This window comes from Equus asinus, chromosome 11 (assembly GCF_041296235.1).
Source record: "Equus asinus isolate D_3611 breed Donkey chromosome 11, EquAss-T2T_v2, whole genome shotgun sequence".
Taxonomy (NCBI): Eukaryota; Metazoa; Chordata; class Mammalia; order Perissodactyla; family Equidae; genus Equus; species Equus asinus.
In genome coordinates this window covers 68,569,856-68,591,392 of record NC_091800.1, presented here as the reverse complement: position 1 = coordinate 68,591,392, position 21,537 = coordinate 68,569,856, and the positions used below count along the sequence as shown (strand labels likewise).

The window sequence follows — 21,537 nt, the reverse complement described above, 5'->3', positions numbered from 1 at the left end:
AAGTGGTTTGGCAGGGCTGGGGTAGAGTTTGCTATTTCATTTGGGGTGGTCAAAGAAGGACTAATAAGATGACATTTCAAGCTGAAAATTGAAGAAGTAGGGGTAAAAACTAGGCAGATATCTGGGGAAAGGACATCCAGGCCTAAAGGAAGTAGCATGTCAGGAGCCTCCCAGGAAGAGCAAGGAGGACCCGGAGACTGGGACAGAGCGAGTAAGAGGAATACTAGGAAAAGATCTGAGGATAGTATCTAGGGAACATCTTTACCAGGACTCAAAGCAGCCTGCGCTGTCTGTAGTAACGTTAACAACAACAGTCAAAGCTCATTTTGCAATTCCAACCTCCCATCTCAACAGTTCGCAAGAGAACTCTCCGGGAGTTCTCAGCTCAACTGGTGAGTAATCTTTGGAGATCGCTGTAGTACAAGAATGAAAGGAAGGTAATCATTCATAGCTCCGACCGTTTTTGTGTACCTAAGTAAAGCCTAATTCGTGCTGGTGACACTCGGAGCAAAAACGTCCCAAACTTCACCTTCCCAGACAGGAACCAGCAGAGAAGAGCTACTCGCGCCCAGTGGCTTGCCCGATGGCCCCGCCCAGCCCGCCAGTGGGCGGGGACACGTCGGTCCGCGCTCCGGAAGCTGCCGCTGCCTGCCCGACTGACGTGTCGCGGCAGCAAGACACGTCGCAAAAAGTCGCGGTGGAACTTCCCTACGGTCTACAGAGCTGGCTCTTTACGGTGCCAGGCATTGCTGAGCTGGAGATGTCGGCTGAGGGCCAGGCAGAGCCTTGGGGTCCTCCCAGCAGCTTTGCGAAGCGGGTCCTGGTGACCGGGGGTGCTGGTTTCATGTAGGTAACGGCGCCGCTGGCCGAGCAGTGGCTCCCCAGAAACCCCAACCCTTTCCTACGACTCTGCTTGCCCTTGGCAACTTGGGACCAACTTTGGGGGTCTGATATGGGGAGGGTCTTAAGGCACGGCCGAGATCCTTCTACCTTCTCCCGCCTGCGTAGAGGAGGTTCCTTTGAAACCTCCTGCGTAGGTTCCTTTGAAACTGCCACTTCTTTAAAACGCCTCCTTCTCAAGGCAAAAGCGCCGTGGTACTGTCCGCCCTCCGACTTGGCCTGAGATGCACCTGTCACTCTTCTGAGCGCGCCCACATTGCAGTAAGCTTCTCACCAACTGCCCCAATCCCCATACTCCTGCACAGGCCTTGTACATATAGGCGCCAAAAAATGACTTTTGGATTATGATAGGGCATTCATTTATTCAGCTGACTTTTAAAAATCCTCTGTTGGTGCTTTGATCTGTACTAAACGTTTGATGCCTCTTGCTGTCTCACACCCACATTCAGTCAGCAAGTCCTCTCACTACTTCCAAAGTATATGTCAAGGCGACCACTTCTCACGCCGGGCCCTTTCCCTCCTAGCCCGCGTTCCTGTCTTCTTTTGCCTAGAGTGCTACTGTAGCCTTCTGATTGGTCACACTGCTTCCACTCTGGTTCCCTTGAAGTCTGTTCCTCACACACAAGTCAGCGTTTCAGTCAATCAATGCGTAGTTTTACTCCAATGGTTCCTGTCAGACTTAGAATAAAATCCAAACTCCTTACCATATCTAGAAGACCAGTGCCCAAGCCTTGTTTTCCAACCTGATCTGCTTTTCTGTGTCTGCCCTCTTGCAGTTCCTAGAACACACGAAGCTCCTTCCTCCTGTCCTCCGGCCTTTGCACTTGCTTCCCCTTTGCTTAGGCTGTTTGCATCACTCAGTTCAGATGTTTACTCAAACATCCCCTCCTCGGAGAGGCCTTACCTCACCAACCTATCGAAAATAGCCCCTCCCACAACTAACACACTTATCACTACCTGAGATTATATTGCATGTTTGTGTCCACTTGCTTATTGCCTGCATCCCTACTGTAGAATGTCAAGTGGATGAGGGCAGACTATTGTTCACTCAGCACCTGGAAGAAGGCCTAGCTTATTTTATAAAGGTCTTCAGTAATTGTTGAACGGATGAATGCAGGAGTACAAATGGGAAACTCTCCCAATGTCTAGTGGAAGAAGAACATGGGATCTTTTTATCGTCCCACCCATTAGCACATCAAATCACGTCTTCTAAGCTGACAGTGGCTTAGAGGAGGCTGCCAGGCAGGCAAGATTTGCTTAATGAGAAGAGGAGCGTGGGCATAAAAAGGTGGTACTAGTGTGAGAGTGCTCGTCCAGGAAGGGTTCCTAGAGAATGCTTTGAAAGGGCTGCCAGGTACAAAGTCTGAGTTCATAATTTGGTCAGAGGCTGCTCGTTTTCCTGGGAGCGCAACATTTTGATGTATATGATAAAATCTGCTGTATCGTCTTGCCGAGATATGCCTCTGGTTGCCCTTCAGGGTCCTCTGAAACCCAGGAGCCACTATGCGTATCCAACTCAGGATGGTTTCAGCTGTCATTAGCCTTGGAAACCTAGATTTAGTCTAGGACACCCCACTCCCCCCTCCCACCAAGGATTCTGGTTAACACCACCAAATTCTTGTACCAAGAGATGGCAACTGCAGTAGGGTTGCTGTGAACATAGACAGCTCACTATGCTCGTACTGACTTAATTTTTACATAGTTATGCCTACAGTCGCCGAAAAGGCTCATTATAGTTTCAGTTCATTTGCACTAACCATCACCCATTGTATTTATCATCCTGCTTTCCTCCCACACTCAAAGCATGCATGGGCAGCATCATTTGGTTAAACTGATTTTTTCTTATACCTAGGACCAGTGAATTCTGTCTTCTACATAGTGTAAAAAGAGTGTAAGACTTTGTGTATCAATACTGTTGAGAAGGTTAGTGGAAAGTGTGGGTGTGTGTATATTCAGTGTAGTTATATTATTTATATCTTGTGGAAATTTAAAGGTATCTGAATAGTTTTCTAACACTCGACAGCTTAGGGTAACATTCAAGAATTTAGGGAAAAGGTTAAATTTTCTACTAACAAGATACACTTTTTTCTTATAGTGCGTCACATATGATTGTTTCTTTAGTAGAAGATTATCCGAATTATATGATCATAAATCTAGACAAGGTGAGTTTTATAAAAATGAGCTTTAAGTACTGAAACTTTACATTTTTAGAAAATATTAGGATCCTATCATGCTGATATTTTAATTTTTTGTTTAGTCATTTTAGCAACTTAAGGGCATATATCATCATGTTTGTGCTATATTCAGCCTTACGTAAAAGTCTTCTGAAACTTTTTCATTTACTATGATGGCCCATGAAGTAAAGTTTTTAACTGCAGTATTTTTACCAAAAGAAAATCTCTTCACCCTAAATTCAATATTGAGTGTAATCCTGTGATTATTAACCTTTTTTGGAATTGGGATACTCTGATTATTTGATTTTATCATTTTATTATTTGGTTTTATCATCCCCACCTCCTGGAAAATTATACAGTTATGCTTCACTTAACAAAGGGGATACATTCTGAGAAATGCCTTGTTAGGCAATTTCATCGTTGTACAAACATCATAAGTGTACTTTTGCAAACCTCCGTGGTATTGCCTGCTACACACCTAGGTTATATGGTACTAATCTTATGGGACCACCATCATATATGTGGTCCGTCATTAACTGAGATTACATTCTGTGGCACATGACTGTTTTTTTAATATATTTATTTTTAAGATTAAATATATTTTTAAAATTAAAATGCAGTTAAGTTAATATAGTTTTGAGAATTTTTCTGTAATAATTGGAGTCTCTGTGGGGAGTCGGAAAGCTGTGATTGGTAATTGCTGGATTTTTGACTTTAAACATAAGATGTGATTAGTTACCTTAATTTTATAAAATGTAATAATAAAAATATGTAGACAAAGAATAACCTGTAAGTCTTATGAATTTTTGCCTGCCTTACTATCATCGACAATAATTTTTTCCCCCATCTGTACACCAATTTACCAGCAGATAACTCAGGAAACAGTGGAATGAGTTATAATATGCATAACACAGACATAATTGTCTTATTCACTGATTTCTTTTCAGTAAGGAATGGTAAACTTTGCTAGCCACCAGTGGCTGGAGCCAATTCTGGACAGGAAAATTTTTTAAAGAAGAGGTTTATAAAAAGTCGTTTTTTTGTATTTTGGAAAGATGATAAAATTACACTTAGTTTTAAGATATCAGAAATTTCTAAAAACGCAAAGGGCAAACACTTGAAGAAGACATGTTCTTGTATTGTAATCACAACATCTATGGTCTTTAAAATAAATTGATATTTTTATAGGAATAGCCAGTCTCACTTTTTGTGTTGTTTCTCCACCCTCCCCCACTTACTTCTTTTAAGCTGGATTACTGTGCAAGTTTGAAGAATCTTGAAACCATTTCTAACAAACAAAACTACAAATTTATACAGGTATGAAAGTTTTCTTATAATTATGTAATTATTATACTGTGCCTTTTTAGTCATTCAGACATTTTATCTTTCTACTTTACAAACTTGCGTAATATGGGTTTACGAACTTGTATAATATGGACTTGGAAAGCCCACTTATTAAAGCCTTAGTAGTTTCCAGAAGTACAACGGGCTATAGAGAATACTATTAGATTGACACCACGTCTTAAAGCTACATGTTGATTTTTGGTGCCTTGGCAGATCTATGAGTAGCTGATTGGACTTACGTGGTCTGTGACTTTTAGGGCTTCGATAGCCTTCTTAATAAGGTCATGCTGGGATTTAAAGAGATTACTATAAAGCTGGGTTTTACTCAGGCCAGCCAACAGCCAAAAGCCCACCATCCAGCCCATGGGCTAGTCTTCTCCATGAAGGTTGATCGATTGGCTCTGAAAGGCTGGTTCTTACTACCCACTCTTAGAAGAGTCCAAAGTATAAACCAGAGAGCCAGGTCATTAATTTGCAAAGGGAAATTTTAATGTCAGATGAAGCTGTCTTATGATTTATGTTTCTTTTAAAGAGATTCTCTAAATTCTCTTTTTAACCACAAGTCTTAAAGACTATACTGAGCAAATGTTTCATAATTCTCTTCTTCTATATGAAAGTATTTCCTTCAGTCACCAAAGAATCACCGAGAATATGTATTTTTAGAAGACCTAAATGTACATATAACATCAAAAGTACTCATAAGTTTACTTAGTTGTGGTTAAATACATTTTTCAAAATGTAATTCAAGTTGTTACTTGCTTTAAATATATTTCAGTAATGGCTGTCTCAAACTTTTAAAAATATGTCTAAAAATTTTCTTATTAACACAATGATCTTAGGTTGGCAAGAATGTTATGGAAAAAAGCTAGTGCAGTCCTTAATAGTAGTTGGTGCTTAATAAAATATTGTTTTAGATGCTTACTTGCCAAAAAATATTTTGAATTGAATATCTTATATCCTCAGATGCTGGAGAAATGTATCATTGCTATACTTTCTTGACCCCTCAGTTGAATTTTCAAGATATTCTCTATTTATTAAACCAGGGTGGTGACAGGAAGAATTAATTTTTTTCTTATCTTTTTTTGGCTTATATAGTAAATGGTAATTATGAATGGGAGTGCTCAATGAAACTTAGTTTTTTCGTGTTTGCTTTTTTATATAGGGTGACATATGTGATTCTCACTTTGTGAAACTGCTTTTTGAAACAGAGAAAATAGATATAGTACTACATTTTGCTGCACAAACGCATGTAGGTAAGCATTGTTTATATTACGGTTATGATGGACAAATTTTTTTTTCCAGTGGCTAACTAGCCTAAATTGAAGTCCAGTAATGAGGTTGAACAAGTAGGTACTTAATATATGTCTTGAAAGAGCATATACCACACTGTACCAGAAAAACAAGCCCGTGGTCACTCTGTCATCAAGATATTTGGCACATTTCAGGTCAGTTTTATTAGTCTAGGTTGACGTGTTACCTTGAATGCTATCTTAAAACTTTGAGTTTAACCAAATACAGGATAGTGATTACTTCTGGGGAGATAGGGCTTCAACTGTATTTTTTATAGTGTTTTTCTTAGCCTGGGTGGTGATACACAGTTAAGCATTCCCTTATGTTTGTTTGGGTTTTTTTTGCTTTTTGGTGAGGGTGATTGGCCCTGAACTAACATCGGTTGTCAATCTTCTTCTTTTTTTCCTCCGCCCCGAAGCCCCAGTACATATTGTATATTCTAGTTGTAAGTCATTCTAGTTCTTCTGTATCGGATGCCACCACAGCATGGATTGATGAGTAGTTGCAGGTTCATGCCCAGGATCCGAACTGGCAGACCCTGGGCTGCCAAAGCAGAGCACACAGACCTAACCACTCAGCCACAGAGCTGGCCCTCTGAGCATTACATTATTATCTGTTACTGTTTTGTATATTTGAAATATCTTCTAATAATTTGTCTAACATTTATATTGTGAAATAATAACATACATTCAGAAGAATTTAGAAGTAAAGTTAAATGAATAATAATGTGAATCCCCACGTAGCCATCACTTAAACAACAGATAGAATGTCACTGAACTTCTTTAATAGTAATATTACTACTGCTTTATAACCGGATTTTAAAGTTATAATTTCACTCGGTTTTCTCAACAGTTTTACTGTCTATGTATTTATCCTTCAACAGTATAGGTTAGTTTAGCCTGTTTTAAAATTTTATAAAAATGTATATATAAAATAACATGTAGGTTTTTTGGTCTTAACGTTTTCGTTTCTGTAGATTCCTCCCTGTAGTTGGGTGTAGGTATAATTTGTTCATTTTCAGTGACACAGCATTCCATTCTAAGTATATACCACAATTTGTGTATCTGTTTTATCTTGATGGGCATTTGGATTGTTTACACTTTTGGGCAATTTTGAACAACACTACCATGAATATTCTTAGACATGTATCTTGGAACACATTAGTACACATTTCTCTCAGTATCTAACTAGAATCATAGATCTTCACACTTCAACATTGAGATAGTGTCCAACTGTTTTCCAAAGTAACTGGACCAGTTTCCACTCCAAGAGTGTGTAAGATGTGAGACCTCTTGCTCCAGATCTCACCAAAGCTTAGTTTTATCAGATTTTTTCATTTTTGTCAGTCTGAATAGTGTGTAATCGTATTTCATTGTGGTTTTAATTTCTGTTTCCCTGATTACTGATGAAGCTGTGCACCTTTTGTATGTTTATTGGTAATTTACATTTCTTCTTTGTGAAATGCTGTTGAAATCTTTGCCAATTTTTTAAATTGGGTTATTTACCTTTTTCTCATTGATTTGTAGGAGTTTATTTATGTTCTGGATACTAGTCCTTTGTTATGTGTATTAAAATATCTTGTCCTGCTCTGTGGGATGCTGCCACAGCATGGCTTGATGATTGGTGTGTAGGTCTGTAGGTCTGTGCATGGGATCTGAACCCACGAACCCCAGGCGACCGGAGCGGAGTGTGCAAACTTAAGCACTATGCCACCAGGCAGGCCCCTCTGGCATGTTTTGATGAACAGATGTTCTTAATTTTCATGTAGTTGAATTTATGTATCTTTTCCTTTATGTTATGGTGAATGCTTTTTGGATCTTAAATTCTTTCTTGCCCCAAGTTCCTGACGATATTCTCCTGTGTTATCTTTGAAAAGTTTTATCTTTCACATTTAGATTTGTAATCTATCTGAAGTTTATTTTTATGTGCAGTATGAAATAGGAGTCCGATTTCACTTTTTTCTATTTGGATACCAATTGGATCTCTACCACTTACAGAAAAGTTCACCAGTTTCCATGGCCTGGTCATATATTAAGTATCCTTATATGAGTATCTGTTTGTCAGCTCTTCATTTCTCTTTTTGTTTATGCTTGGGCTGATTACACAGTATATTGACTCATATAGTGCTTTCCTATCTGGTAGAGCAAATCCTTCTACTTGGTTAATGATAAAGTGATTGTACACTCCTTCCAGCACTTTATGAGATGCTCACCAATACTTGCTGTTGTCAGTCTTTTGAGGTTTTATTTTATTTTTCCCTGACTACTAATGAGGTTAAAAACGTTTGCGATTGTTTATTGGACTATCCTCTTCCCTTTGTCCTTGGTCTATCTTCTTTGGAAAGTCTCTTTACATTTTCTAGTGGGTTGTCAATTTTTTCCTTACAGATTCTTATGAGTCTTTTATCTATTCTGGATCCAAACCTTTGGCCATTACTTTTTTCAGTCTTTCCATTGCCTTTTCACTTTCTAAATGGTGTCTTTTGGTCACTGAAGGTCTGCATTTCTGTGTAGTCCTGTTCATCAACCTTTTCCCTTGGGGTCAGTGCTCTTTGTGTTCTGGGTAAGAGTTCTTCCTACCACCAAGGTCATGGAGATATTCTTATATTCTTTTTATAAAAGTTACTGTTTTGCCTTTTACATTCAGATTTTTCCCCCATATCAATATTAGTTTTACCCAACACCGTTTATTGAAAAGACTCACCTTTTCCTCCTTGACACCTTTATTGTAGATGAGGTGCCCATTTATGCATGCTGGTATTTCTGGGCTCCTGTTCTGTCCATTGGTCTTTGTCTGTCCTTATGCCATTACCACACTGTCTTTATTACTGTACCTTTATAATAATTCTTGATATCAGCAAAGCAAACCATCCCACCCTTTTGTTGTTCCAAAAAATTGTCTTTGACTTTGTTGAGCTTTTCCATCATATGCTTGTTTTCTATGTCATGAATTTCTACTCTGATGTTTATTATTTCATTAGTTCTACTTTGTTTAGGTTTATTTTCTATTTTTTTCTACCTTTTGTATAATATTTGATAATATTTAGCTTATTAATTTACAGCTTTTCTCTAATGTTTACATTTTAGTCTACAAATTTACTTTTAAATACTGATTTATCTGAATTCCACAAGTCTTCATGTGCATTATTCTTATTATATTTTATTTTTAAGAATTTGATTTCTTCTCAATCCATGGGTTCCTGAGAAGTGTATATCTTAATTTTCAAACGTGTGGATTTTCTTGTTACCTTTTTGTTATTGATTTCTAGCTTAATTTTATTGGTTAGATAACATACTGTATGATTTCAGTTCTTTGTGCTGCAACTTGCTTTTTGGCCCAATGTATGGTCACTTTCTATAAATATTACATGTGTATTGAAAAGAATGTGTAATCTGCAAATGTTGGGTGCATTGTTCTTTACATATCCATTAGGTTAAATAGGTTAATCATATTCTTCAAATCTTCTGTGTATTTTTAGTGAATTGAACCTTTTATTCATATGAAGCGATCTTTCTTCCTTAGTGATGTATACTGCCTTGAAGAGCATTTTATTTGAAATTAGTATAGCTCTGTCACCTTCCTTTAGTTATTATTTTCATAATATGTCTTTTCCTATCATTTTATTTCCAACCTTTCTCTGGTTTTATGGTCTAGCTGTATATCTTATAAACAATTTGTGTTTGGATTTTGTTTTTTTAATCCAGTGTCACCATCCTTGATCTTTACCCCGAGCATTTAGTTTATTAATATATTTGGATTTATTTTTACCACCTTATTGTGTACTTTCTATTTTTCTCACCTGTTCTGTTTCTTTGCTTGTTTCTTTTTAAATTCTTTTTAAAAAAATTCTTCCTTGCCTTTTTAAAAAATGCTTTTTAAAAAAATGCTTGCTTTTTTAAAGACTTGACTGAGGAACTTTTTTTATCCTTTTTCTTCCTCTGCTAGTTGGAAGTTATATAGTCTGTTTGTGTGCTTTGAGTGGTTCCCCTAAAAATTACAACATGTGTAATTAGCTTATCAGGGGCTAAAGTCCATCAAAACCTTTGCCCTCCTCTCAAATAATACAAGGTCCTTAGACACTTAACTCCATGTATCTATTCTCAGCTCTGTTTTTTTCTAGAATTCAAAGTCTGTCTTGTTTTGTTTTTTTCAGTTCCACTAGAAATCATTATTACTCCTTAAAACTCAGTCTATCATTTGGTATTTGTTTTGTCCCTTGGGTGGAATTGTTCTAGCTTTTTCTCTTGTTTTAGATCTTTCATTTGTACGTGCCTTTGAGTTTACATATGTTAATGTTTATGGCACTCACGTTTTGGTAAGTGCTGCTCATGAAGCCAGAGTGGAGAAATTTATTTACGTCAGCACAGATGAAGTATATGGAGGCAGTCTCGATAAGGTAAGCTTAGGAAATGTGTGTTTCACCTGCTCACTACACATCATGATACAAATCTGTCTTATTAAAACCTACTCTGGGCTTTTCTCATCCTCTGATTGGACACACTTCTGGGACTCGCCAAATGTTATTCCATTGTGTCTTCTGTTCAGATCAAATGTGCCACCAACTGGCAACACTAACCTAGTCTTGGGACAGATTTATGTGTAATTTGACTGATGATATTTTGTAAGAGAGCAGCAGGTCTCACCTTTTCCTCCCAGTCTCACATGATGGATGGCATTCCCACGGGCCATGGCAGATGTCAGTTAGGCTGCAGCATACTGCCTGCTCACCTGTCTCTTCCCCTCAGGAAAGCACTGTCAAGGGGCAAGGAGCACGTGTGAAATTACTGTAGAAACTGGAATCTGTTCTCCTTTTTTAATCATTTGTAAATATACGTTTTGTGCAAAAAGATGGCTCCATTCTCTCGTCTATATTTTTCATAGTCATTGTTTACAATGACCTCATTCTGTTTTATTTTACCAAAACACATACATAGTGAAAAAAGTCAAGTAGATTGAAAAAACTCATGAGAAAAAGCAGACCCTGACCACTTCTCCTTAATCCCCAATCCAACTTCTGAGAAGTAACTGTTTTCAACTCACTTTGCAATTTTTCTGAGCTAAACTTCTTTCTTCTTGTATGCTTGTCACCCTGCATCAGATCTGACACAGTAGCCAGAATGATTTTTAAAATATAAGTCAGATCATGACATTACTTTGCCAGAAACCTGTTCATGTTTTTACAGTGGCCTTCACGCTTCTGCATGTTCTCTCCTCCCTCCAGCTCTCTGACCTCATCTTCCATTTCTCTTCCCTCACACAGACCTCCTTGCTGTTCCTTTGGACATGCTTCTGTCTCAGGGCCTTTGCACTTACTGTTCTCCCTGCTTGCCTTAAAGGGTTGTCGTGAACTTTAAAGAAGTTACTACATAGAAAGTGCTTAGAAAAATGGCAGCCACATAGTCAGGGTTCAGTAAATGTTTTTTTAAATGTAGTGATTAACATTTCAAGTTTGTAATATGTTTACTGATTTTTCTACTTAGAAAGTATGCATAACACGTCTTTTTTAAATATATCTTTTTAAAATTAGGAATTTGATGAATCTTCACCCAAACAACCTACAAATCCTTATGCATCATCTAAAGCAGCCGCTGAGTGTTTTGTACAGTCTTACTGGGAACGATATAAGGTAAGAACTGATTTCAGAAACTCTCAAATCATTTTTCTCTGGACCTAGGTATTAAAACTCCAAGTTAGCATTAGAAACATTTCTCTTTTAGAGTAGAAGACATAGATTGAGAAAAGTTATATATTAAGGAATTAAGAAAACTGATTTCCTACATTGTGTAGACAGGGAAGGGCCTACTTCTTCCTGTTCTGTTCATCGTTTAAAGGAATAATTTGTGTATATTTTTTTCCTGCTTTAGTAATAGGTAGAGTGTTACAGCTATAGTGAAAAGCCTTGTTGGAATATCCTGATTCCCAGGAATCCTCTGAGTGAAGGAAGACAGAGGGAGGGCACATTCCCTTCCCTTCCACCTGCTCCTTCTGCATGATTCACCTCTCTTGGCTCCTCATGAATGGGAGGTAGACTTGCCTGCTGGCTCTTACACTGTCAATGTGGGAGCCTTACTCACTATAAATCATCAGCTCAAATCCCTACATTTGGCTTCCCCCAGTCTTCTTGTGCAGTTATTAGGGACGGGGTCAGACAGGCAAGCCAGAAAATTACTTAAGATTCGCTTGCCTTTTGTGTTCCGGTAGCATTGGTCCTTTCCCCTTTCATGGTAGCTCTTTTTATTCGTAAGCGTTGGTACAACAGAGAAAGCCAACTTGAAGTTTAACATCTAACCAAACCTAGAGTCCTAGAGCTGGTCTCTGAAGTAATCAGGTGGAAATTTCCTTAGTTTCTGCTATCAGACTTACAAACCTACCTCCATCTATATTCGTCCTCCCCTTGTCCCAGTAAAGAGAATATTCCTCTTCTTCCTTTTGCAACCTCTGCCTTATCTGAATCTCATCCTCTCCTGTCTTTTCAGGACCCTTACATTAGAAAAAAATCCCTTCGCTTCTGTCTTTAAGGTGTGTGGAATTATTTAGCCAAAAGCACCCATATTTAAAACTGCTTGCCTTTAGATAATTGTTATCGGACCTTTCCATTACCTTAATGTTGAATACTCTTTAAGTTTCCAGTTGTCATCACAAGAAGCAGTAATGTTTATGGACCACATCAATATCCAGAAAAGGTACATTTTACTTCTGAATTCATGGTGTGTTTTAGTGATCATAACTTCTCATTATTTAAAATAGCTTTTCTTCAGTTATTTGTCTAAAATAATTTATGTTTTAATTGTACATAATTATAAATGCTGTGTAGGCCATATGCAACTCTCATCAGATTTTGAGTTTAAGTCTCAACCTGATACCAGTTGGCATGAACTTAAGCCCTTGAGCTTCATCTTTAAATTGAAGGGTGACTTAGAAAGGATTTTGAAGGCTCCGATGAGATCATATATGTGAAAATGCCTTGTACTTTGCAGGATTCTAAAGCACTATGGAGTACTCCCATCACTACTGTCATGCTGGTTAAGACTCCTGGTTAGCAGTCAGAGCAGTACATCAGACTGTACAGAGATGTAAAAGGTAGTTAGAGTGTGATGCAGGGAGCTTGTACATAAATTTGTGTTAGTCAGCTCGTTAACTGTCCCCAAGTTCCCTCTTTATAATTGCAGGTCAGAATGTCTTCCAGAAAGTAGTACAAGTAGCGAATAAAGAAATGCAGTTAAAAGACTGAAAATGCTGGTTAGTTCTGTATTTTTAAGCCCAATTTTAAGTAACTGTTGCTTTCTCTGCCTATATTTAGGGACTGGGTTTTTCACTTGGCAGCCAGTTGTATTGATCTATTTGCCCAAAGGAAAGGGCCATGTCATGATCTGCTGGTATTAATATCTACTTTGCTTAATTTTTGGAGTATCTTTAACAGGTTGAGTATAAATTTAGTAATTTATCTCACCCTGTTTAACGTAAATTTTCTTTGAATCCATGGCACTGGAATTTACTTTTTATTAATTTCACCAACACTTACTGAATAGGTGCTCTTTGTAAAGCCGTGAGATAGGATCCCTGCCCTTATAAAATCAGCACAAACGTGAGCTTTGTGATGGGAGCAGACTGTTCGTGAAGACTTCTTCTGAGTGTTTCCACTGTATATGTCATTTTATCTTCATATTTATGTAGCAGATAACTTGTTTTTGTGAAATAAGAAGCTTAGAGTTCTTTTACTTAACAAAATTATAATAGGTTTTTCTCTTGAACTCCTGATAGGAAGAATTAGAATTTATCTATATTTCTTAATAATAGTCTTTTAATTTATGATGAGTTCAGATTCATATTAATGAGTGTATTTCCAAAGTCTGAAATGATGTTTAAATATTCTTTTAGGTTATTCCAAAATTTATATCTTTACTACAACACAACAGGAAATGGTATGTTATTATTTACCTTTGTACCCACATGTTTTTTTGCTATGTTACTAGTATTTAGTGACAGTCTGTCTTGAAAATCATAAAAGTCTTAGAGTTGGAGGCCATAGAATTGAGTGTCCCAACAAATTTAAGAATTCCTTCTACAATCAATTATAATCTGTAATTCATCTTTATAATATACTTTCTAATTTCAATTCTTAAATAATGTATCCTGGAACTCTGAGTAACAGCATTAAAATTTGACATCGATTTTTATGTAGTTTTACTTTTTCAAAGAATTTGTTTAATTCATAGAACTGTAGATATTTCTTCAAAGTGAATTTAAGGTATAAAATTGATGAATAAATATTTCGCAGGGGTCACTTATGTTTTCCACTCTCCTACTGAGTACCCTCAGGAGGTTTGGAGATCGTTTAAGAACCATGGATAAAATTTAGAAGAGTCATAAGAATTTGTATTTTCAGTAAAAGATGTCTAGGATCGCCATGGGCATTGGCTTCTCTGGAATTGTACCCAGGCATTGCCGTACCCGGGTTTGGGAGAGCGTACATTTTTACACTTTATGAGTCCCTTTCATTTCATCTTTTTAGCTGCATTCATGGGTCAGGGCTTCAAACAAGAAATTTCCTTTATGCTACTGATGTAGTAGAAGCATTTCTCACTGTCCTCAAAAAGGGGAAACCAGGTGAAATTTATAACATCGGAACCAATTTTGAAATGTCTGTTCTCCAGCTTGCCAAAGAACTAATACAACTGGTATGTATATATTGTGAAAGGATTGTTTTCCAAATTCAAAATCAACAATTTATAGTTTACTCAATTGGAAAGTGAACAAGTAAAAAATGAAATTCATAATTATGTATATTTTATGTATGCTAAGATATGTCATTATTTGAAACTGTATCGCTCATTTAGTAACAGCTTTTTAGGAAAAAAAAATCCTAATACATTAAATGTATATACCTATTATAAGAAATGCTTCAATTTCAAAAATATAAAATTGTGTGTCCAGAATCGAGGAACAATGATATATAAATAACTATAGTTTGGAATGCTTGTATGTATTAATGAACATCAATTTCAAATCTCAGGATTAAGTAGAAAGGGAAACCGAGTGTATGGAAAAACTTTTGTTTTCCTTTACACTATTCACAGAATGCTCTGTACTCCAAACGTGTGGGTTTTCCACACCAAGCAATTCTCAGACACCAGCTGGGTGTCCTACAATTTAACTCAATTCTGATGTTATCCACCTAGAGATGGCATCAGATCCCACAGGTTGAGGGCTCAGTCCCACAAGACTGTGCTCTGCTTCAGATGCCAGTCACAGGAGCTGATTGTCGCCTGTGCTTTTGACCAACGGGCTATAAATTGGACGTGCTTTGCTAGAGTGGCTCACAGAACTCAGGAAAACAGTTTGCTTTCTAGATCACTGGTTTATTACAAAGGATGTAACTCAGAACAGCCAGATGGAGATACATAGGGCAAGGTATGAAGGAAGGGGTGTGGAGTGTCCATGCCCTCTCCAGACGTGCCACCCTCACAGCACCTGCATTTTTCAGCAGCCCGGAAGCTCTCCAAACCCTATCCTTTGGGGCTTTTATGGAGGCTTCATTAAGTAGGCATGATTGATTGAATCACTGGCCTCTGGCGATTAATTTAATCTCCATATCTTCTCTCCCTGGAGATAGGGAGAAGGGGGCTGAGTGCTATGCATCAGATCACGTGAATGGTTCCCCTGGCAACCAGCCCTCATCCTTAGGGGTTTTCCAGAAATCACTCATTAACAAACTCTGGTGTGGTAAAAGGGGCTTGTGATGAATAGCACAAGACAGCTTTATCTCTCCATCACTTAGGAAATTCCAAGGATTTTAGGAGCACTGTGCTAAGAACAGGGATGAAGACCAAGTATATATTTTTTTATTATAAATCATAATATCACACTGATTAATAACAAAAAGCCAAAAGAATTTATTTTCTCCCATAGTTTATATATTGTGTAATCTCGCTGAGCTTCAGATGGAGTTTAGGTTATAAAGTATGGAAAGTGTTACTAAAATGCTGTTCATTTTAGCTATCTCCCCTAATTAGAGGAGGTGGTTTTTCTTCTCTTTGGAATCAGCTATTGAATACCATTGTCGTTCTCTGGTCTCAATTTGACTCAAAAGCCTTCTCCATTTTCACAGATCAAAGAGACCAGTTCAGAGTCTGAAATGGAAAACTGGGTTGATTATGTTAATGATAGGTGAGTAACAAGTTAAAACACGGGGGAAAGGTTGTGAAATCTTAGGTACTTGTAAAATTATAAAATACATGGACTTAACCAGAAACTAGTTTATGTCTTTTGAGTTTTCTCCTAAAGTATTTTTTTTCTACTTATAGATGTCATCAGAATAAAGTATATTAAAGTGTTTTATTACTAACTAGCTGTGTGACTTAAAGAAAATTATTGACCCTGTCCAAGTCTGAGGTTTCCTCAAGTGTGAAATAGGGAAAATAATATCTTGCTCACAAAACTATTTTAAAGTTTAATTGTAATGTATATAAAGTACTCCACCCAGGGTGTGAAGCACAGGAGTCCTAATAAGTTGATGTGTATTTATTTATTCATTCATCAAACATTTAGGTATGAGGCACTGTATTCATACCTAGATTGTGGCTGAAATAAGAAAAGGATAAACCACAGAGACGGTTAGGCTTCTGGGGTTATAGATGATTTTTTTTTAATATATATTTTATCTTACAAATTTTCTACAAGCTTGTCTTCAGGGAAAATTTTTTTAAGAAAAAATTTGAATTATGCTAGAGATGCGTGGACATGCATTATTTATCTTAGTATTCAAATTTGTAAATGTACATCCACAACGTCATTTTAAATCTGTTTTGTTTTCCAAGACCTACCAATGACATGAGATATCCAATGAAGTCAGAAAAAATACATGGCTTAGGTTGGAGACCTAAAGTGCCTTGGAAAGAAGGAATAAAGAAAACAAGTATGTTATGAATTGGTCATTTTTGGGGGGATTCAGGAAAATTTAAAAGAAAAGAAATTTATTTTTAGAACACTACAAATTCAGCAGAATATTGTGATGAATCATGTTCACTTTTCACATTGTAACATCTAATCTATTTCTAGCAATAGCAATATATTTCCTAAGCTTCTTGAATTTCATAGACTAACTTCTGATTAGTCTCCTTATATCTTATTAGCATTTGTCAGATACCTCTTTCATTGATTTTCAGATATATATTTTTTCACCTCCTTGAAAAGTGTGTGTTTTACAATCACTAGTATCTTATAATTATTATTGTAAGCACTTTTCCTTAGCGGTATGTAAAATAATGGTCCATCTTACGATCAGGGGTGTCTTAGATTTGATGAAATAGAGACAGTTTACAGTCTTTGAATGCCTTGAGTCTTTTTATATTGAAACAAACAAATAGGTAACAAATTTGGTTTATGCAGAAATATCCATTAAAATAAGTGTATATAAAGTCTGTGTATATATGTTAAAGTTCTATTTAGAAATGTACTCGTGGTAAAGGATATACCCAAATATAGGAAAAAAAAGTCTTGATTAAGAGTTTGAAATACAAAGTACTTGTGTTGAATTTTAAAAGCAAATACAAAGATAATTTATCATTTTTTTAACTAAAAATGTTATAGTGTAGAGACATAAAATAATTTCACATATTAACAGAAGGAAGCTCGTATTATCTCCCTATGCCTATAATGTAGTATTGCTACATTTACGTGAACAAAATATTATACTTTTTTCCATGACTGTAAAACCAGTGCAAATGACTTATCTCCCTTTCCTCCTGAATTCCTTAGAATCAGAATGTCTTAAACACTTATACCAGCAAATTCAGTATTGAAGGACTTTTGAAGTTAAAAATAAGTTGATTTTTAAATCTAAGTTTTCAGGTGCTGAAACATTTTCTGATTAACTTCATTGGTAGGTTTAAAATTAGATTGTTTACATCATTAGGCAACTCTTGCCTGCTGATAAGCTGATGGGCAAGACTTTTACTTAGTATGAACTCAGTAAATGTTGTTTATCCTATTTTTAGTTTTTATTTTTTATTTTTGTCTTTTGTTTTTCCTTTCAGTTGAGTGGTACAGAGAGAATTTTCACAACTGGAAGAATGCGGAAAAGGCATTAGAGCCCTTTCCAGTACAACCATCGTTTGTATAGTCAGAGCTGTTTTCAGAGAAAGAAGAAAATTATCCTACCTCGACAAGTGGTATGAAATCAAGTCACCAAATGAAGTATCCTCGTTTCATTTGGAATAAGATCATGACTTTTTGTATAAAATTCAATGCAAAATGCCTCAATCTTTAGAAGAATTTCAGTATTGGCATAGGATTTAAATATCAAAATTCTTTCAGAAACCTTGTCTTTTGAAAATGAGGAACGAGTAGGCATAGAAAGACTCCTCCCTAGGAGTGGGCCGGGAAGAAGGAGTCGCTTGCTTCTGAGAGCAAGGACAGGTAGTAGCCCTGGGCAGGGGACAGCCTTCACTGGCCTTGCACTCAGTCAGCTTCCCAGCCTCTCCCACTGCATAGAAAGTCTCTGAAGTTTTCATTTTTAGGCAATATAGGCTGAGCCTTATGCCCTAATTAATCTTTTTTTTAAGGTCTGATGTTGTGCTGTAATTTAAAAATGGAAGCATATCTAGCACTTTTTAACTTTTGATAATTTTGTAAAATTAAGTTAAATGTTTTTTTAAAAGAAGGATATAGTTTTTATATTTTCAAAATCAGTCATTGAACTATATATAAGTAACCTTGTATGAGAGAAATTTTATCATGTATTTACTGTTTAAAATGATTTTATTTATAAAATTATCAATATTTTAATGTATTTAATGTACAATGTGGCTTTTTTTAGTAATGTATGTTTTTATTTTGCTGTAGAAAATTTTTTAAAATACTTGATTATTTATTCTTAATTCCTCTCTTCCCTAAAGACTTTAAGATGATTTGGAAATGTAACTGATTGGATATTGTGTTGAGAAAAGGGAAAGAGTCAAGATTATGCCAAGCTTTCTGGTTCAGTTCATGAGTGATGACTTATTTTCTCTGTGAAGTAGGAAGCAGGGTCATAAACTCACAGGTGGTTGAGGGGATAGGAGTGGAGTAAGGGCCTTGAGGATATGAAGATTGGGGAAAGAGTAAGCAGATTTAAAATTAGTAAGAGCATTTGCCAAACGGGAATGAAACACAAACTAAAATTGAACACTGTAATTTCAGAATTTTGAGATATGTAAAAATAGATTGAGCCAGAGCTGGGCATAGGAAAAGCCAGGTGGGGGAGATGACTAGAGAGTTGAGAGTGAGCATGACTGAAATGATGCTCCACGGGTCTTAGTTGTGTAGGGAAGAAAATGCTTCTTGGAGGTAGCCTGTGGCTCTAGAGAAAATGGAGATGAGGAGTAGGGATAAAGGAGTGGAGGTGAGAACTCAGGGAGGCTAGGAAGCTACAGGTGGAAAATGGACCAACTGAAAGCAAATGGTCTTTGGAGGAGTTTGGTCATTGGGAGTAGATGACAAAATAAAAACGCTCTATGTCATTTGTTCTCTGTCATTTGTTCTTGCGCATATTTTGGTATGTACTTTTGTTTCCAGCTTTAATATACTCAATATGATTTTTTTTTTTAAGATTTTATTTTTTTCCTTTTTCTCCCCAAAGCCCCCCGGTACATAGTTATATATTCTTCATTGTGGGTCCTTCTAGTTGTGGCATGTGGGATGCTGCCTCAGTGTAGTCTGATGAGCAGTGCCATATCCACACCCAGGATTCGAACCAATGAAACTCTGGGCTGCCTACAGTGGAGCTCGAGAACTTAACCACTCAGCCACAGGGCCAGCCCCTATACTCAATATGATTTACCTGTATTGTTCGTCTGATCTCAGGAGATGACCTCGACAGACATTAGGAACGTGTAGTGAAAAACCAGTAAAAAAAACCCCAAAGCGAAATGCAAATGAAAACTACATTAAGATATCACCTTACACCTGTTAGAATGACAAAAATATCTAAAACTAATAGCAACAAATGTTGGAGAGGTTGCGGAGAAAAAGGAACCCTCATACACTGCTGGTGGGAATGCAAACTGGTGCAGCCACTATGGAAAAGAGTATGGAGATTCCTCAAAAAATTAAAAATAGAACTACCATATGATCCAGCCATCCCACTACTGGGTATTTATCCAAAGAGCTTGAAGTCAGCAATCCCAAAAGTCCTATGCACCCCAATGTTTATTGCAGCACTGTTTACAATAGCCAAGACGTGGAAGCAACCTAAGTGTCCAGCAACAGACGAATGGATAAAGAAGATGTGGTACATATATACAATGGAATACTACTCAGCTGCAAAACAGAACAAAATCATTCCATTTGCAATAACATGGATGGACCTTGAGAGAATTATGTTAAGTGAAATAAGCCAGTGAGAGAAGGATAATCTGTGTATTACTCCACTCATATGAGGAATTTAAAATTATGGACTAAGAACAGTTTAGTGGATACCAGGGGAAAGGTGGGGTGGGGGGTGGGCACAAAGGGTGAAGTGGTGCACCTACAACATGACTGACAAACATTAATGTACAACTGAAATTTCACAAGATTGTAACCTATCAATAACTCAATAAAAAAAAAACCCCAAAGCTTTATACAAAAAGTGTAAAAAAAAAAATTAATGCTCTACATTATATGTCATCAGAGAAATGCAAATTAAAAAAACAAGATACCACTACTCACCCATTAGAATGGCCAAATCCTGGAACACTGACAACAACAAATGCTGACAAGGATGTGGAACAATAGGAACTTTCATGCATTGCTGATGGGAATGCAAAATGGTGCAGCCACTTTGAAGACAGTTTGGCAGCTTCTTACAGAACTAAACATACTCTTACCATATGATCCAGCAATCACACTCTTTGGTATTTACCCAAAAGAGTTGAAACATGTCCACACGACAACCTGCACAAGGATGTTTATAGTAGTTTTATTTGTAATTGCCAAAACTTTGAAGTGACCAAGATGTCCTTCAGTAGGTGAATGGATAAATAAACTGGTACATCCAGACAGTGAAATATTCAGCCCTAAAAAGAAATGAGCTGTCAAGCCATGAAAAGACATGGAACCTGAAGTGTGTGTTACTAAGTGGAAGAAGCCAATCTGAAAAGGGTGCATACTGTATGATTCCAACTATGTGACATTCTGGAAAAGGGAAAACTGGAGACAGTAAAAAGATTAGTGGTTGCCGGGTGGGGAGGATAAAGATGAATAGGCAGAGCACAGAAGATTTTTAGGGCAGCGTGAATACCCTGTATGATAACGTAATGCTAGATGTATGCCATTCTACCTTTGTCCAAACCCATAGAATGTGCACCACCAAGAGTGAACCCTAAGGTAAACTATAGACTTTGGGTGATTGTGATGTGTCAGTGTGGGTTCATCCTTGGTAAAAAATGTACCACTCTGGTGAGTGATGTTGATAATGGGGGAGGCTCTGCGTATGTGGGGACAAGCAATGCGTGGGAAATCTCTGTACTTCTCTCTCAATTTTGTGGTTAACTTAAAATTGCTCTAAAAAAATAAAGTCTTAAAGTTAAGAGCAACCTTAAAAATAAAGAAATTGGCTGAGTTATGTTGAAAGCTTTTAGTCTCCAAGGGGCCTTTGAAAGCTGTCTGCCTTTCCTCACCTGCTTTGTACTCAACTTGCTGCTATCTGGCTTCCATCCCACCCCTACCACAGGAATTCTAAAACCCTTTTGAGAAATGCCGTCTACTCCCATGGCTTCAATTACCATCTTTTTTTGTCTTTTCAAATTTCAATTTCTTATCTCTAGCGAAGATCTCTTTTCTGAGCTTCTGATCTCCAGTTTGAAATCTC

General features: G+C 37.0%; 1 protein-coding gene across 2 annotated transcripts; it reads left to right on the top strand.

Moving 5' to 3' along the window:
- Positions 1–608: 608 nt before the first annotated feature.
- TGDS (TDP-glucose 4,6-dehydratase) lies at positions 609–19,665 on the top strand. 2 transcript variants are annotated; one of them, XM_014864852.3, is made up of 12 exons: positions 609–846; positions 2,996–3,062; positions 4,323–4,391; positions 5,581–5,671; positions 9,962–10,104; positions 11,236–11,334; positions 12,332–12,391; positions 13,587–13,630; positions 14,221–14,386; positions 15,817–15,875; positions 16,526–16,623; positions 17,744–19,665. In XM_014864852.3, the coding sequence occupies exons 1-12, from the start codon at positions 761–763 to the stop codon at positions 17,827–17,829; spliced, it is 1,068 nt and encodes a 355-aa protein (XP_014720338.1). In that variant the 5' UTR covers positions 609–760; the 3' UTR covers positions 17,830–19,665. The 2 variants fall into 2 exon arrangements, with proteins under 2 accessions (XP_014720338.1, XP_070376140.1); XM_070520039.1 differs by lacking the exon at positions 16,526–16,623 and having other exon boundaries at positions 621–846; positions 17,744–19,206.
- The last annotated feature ends 1,872 nt before the right edge of the window (positions 19,666–21,537 follow it).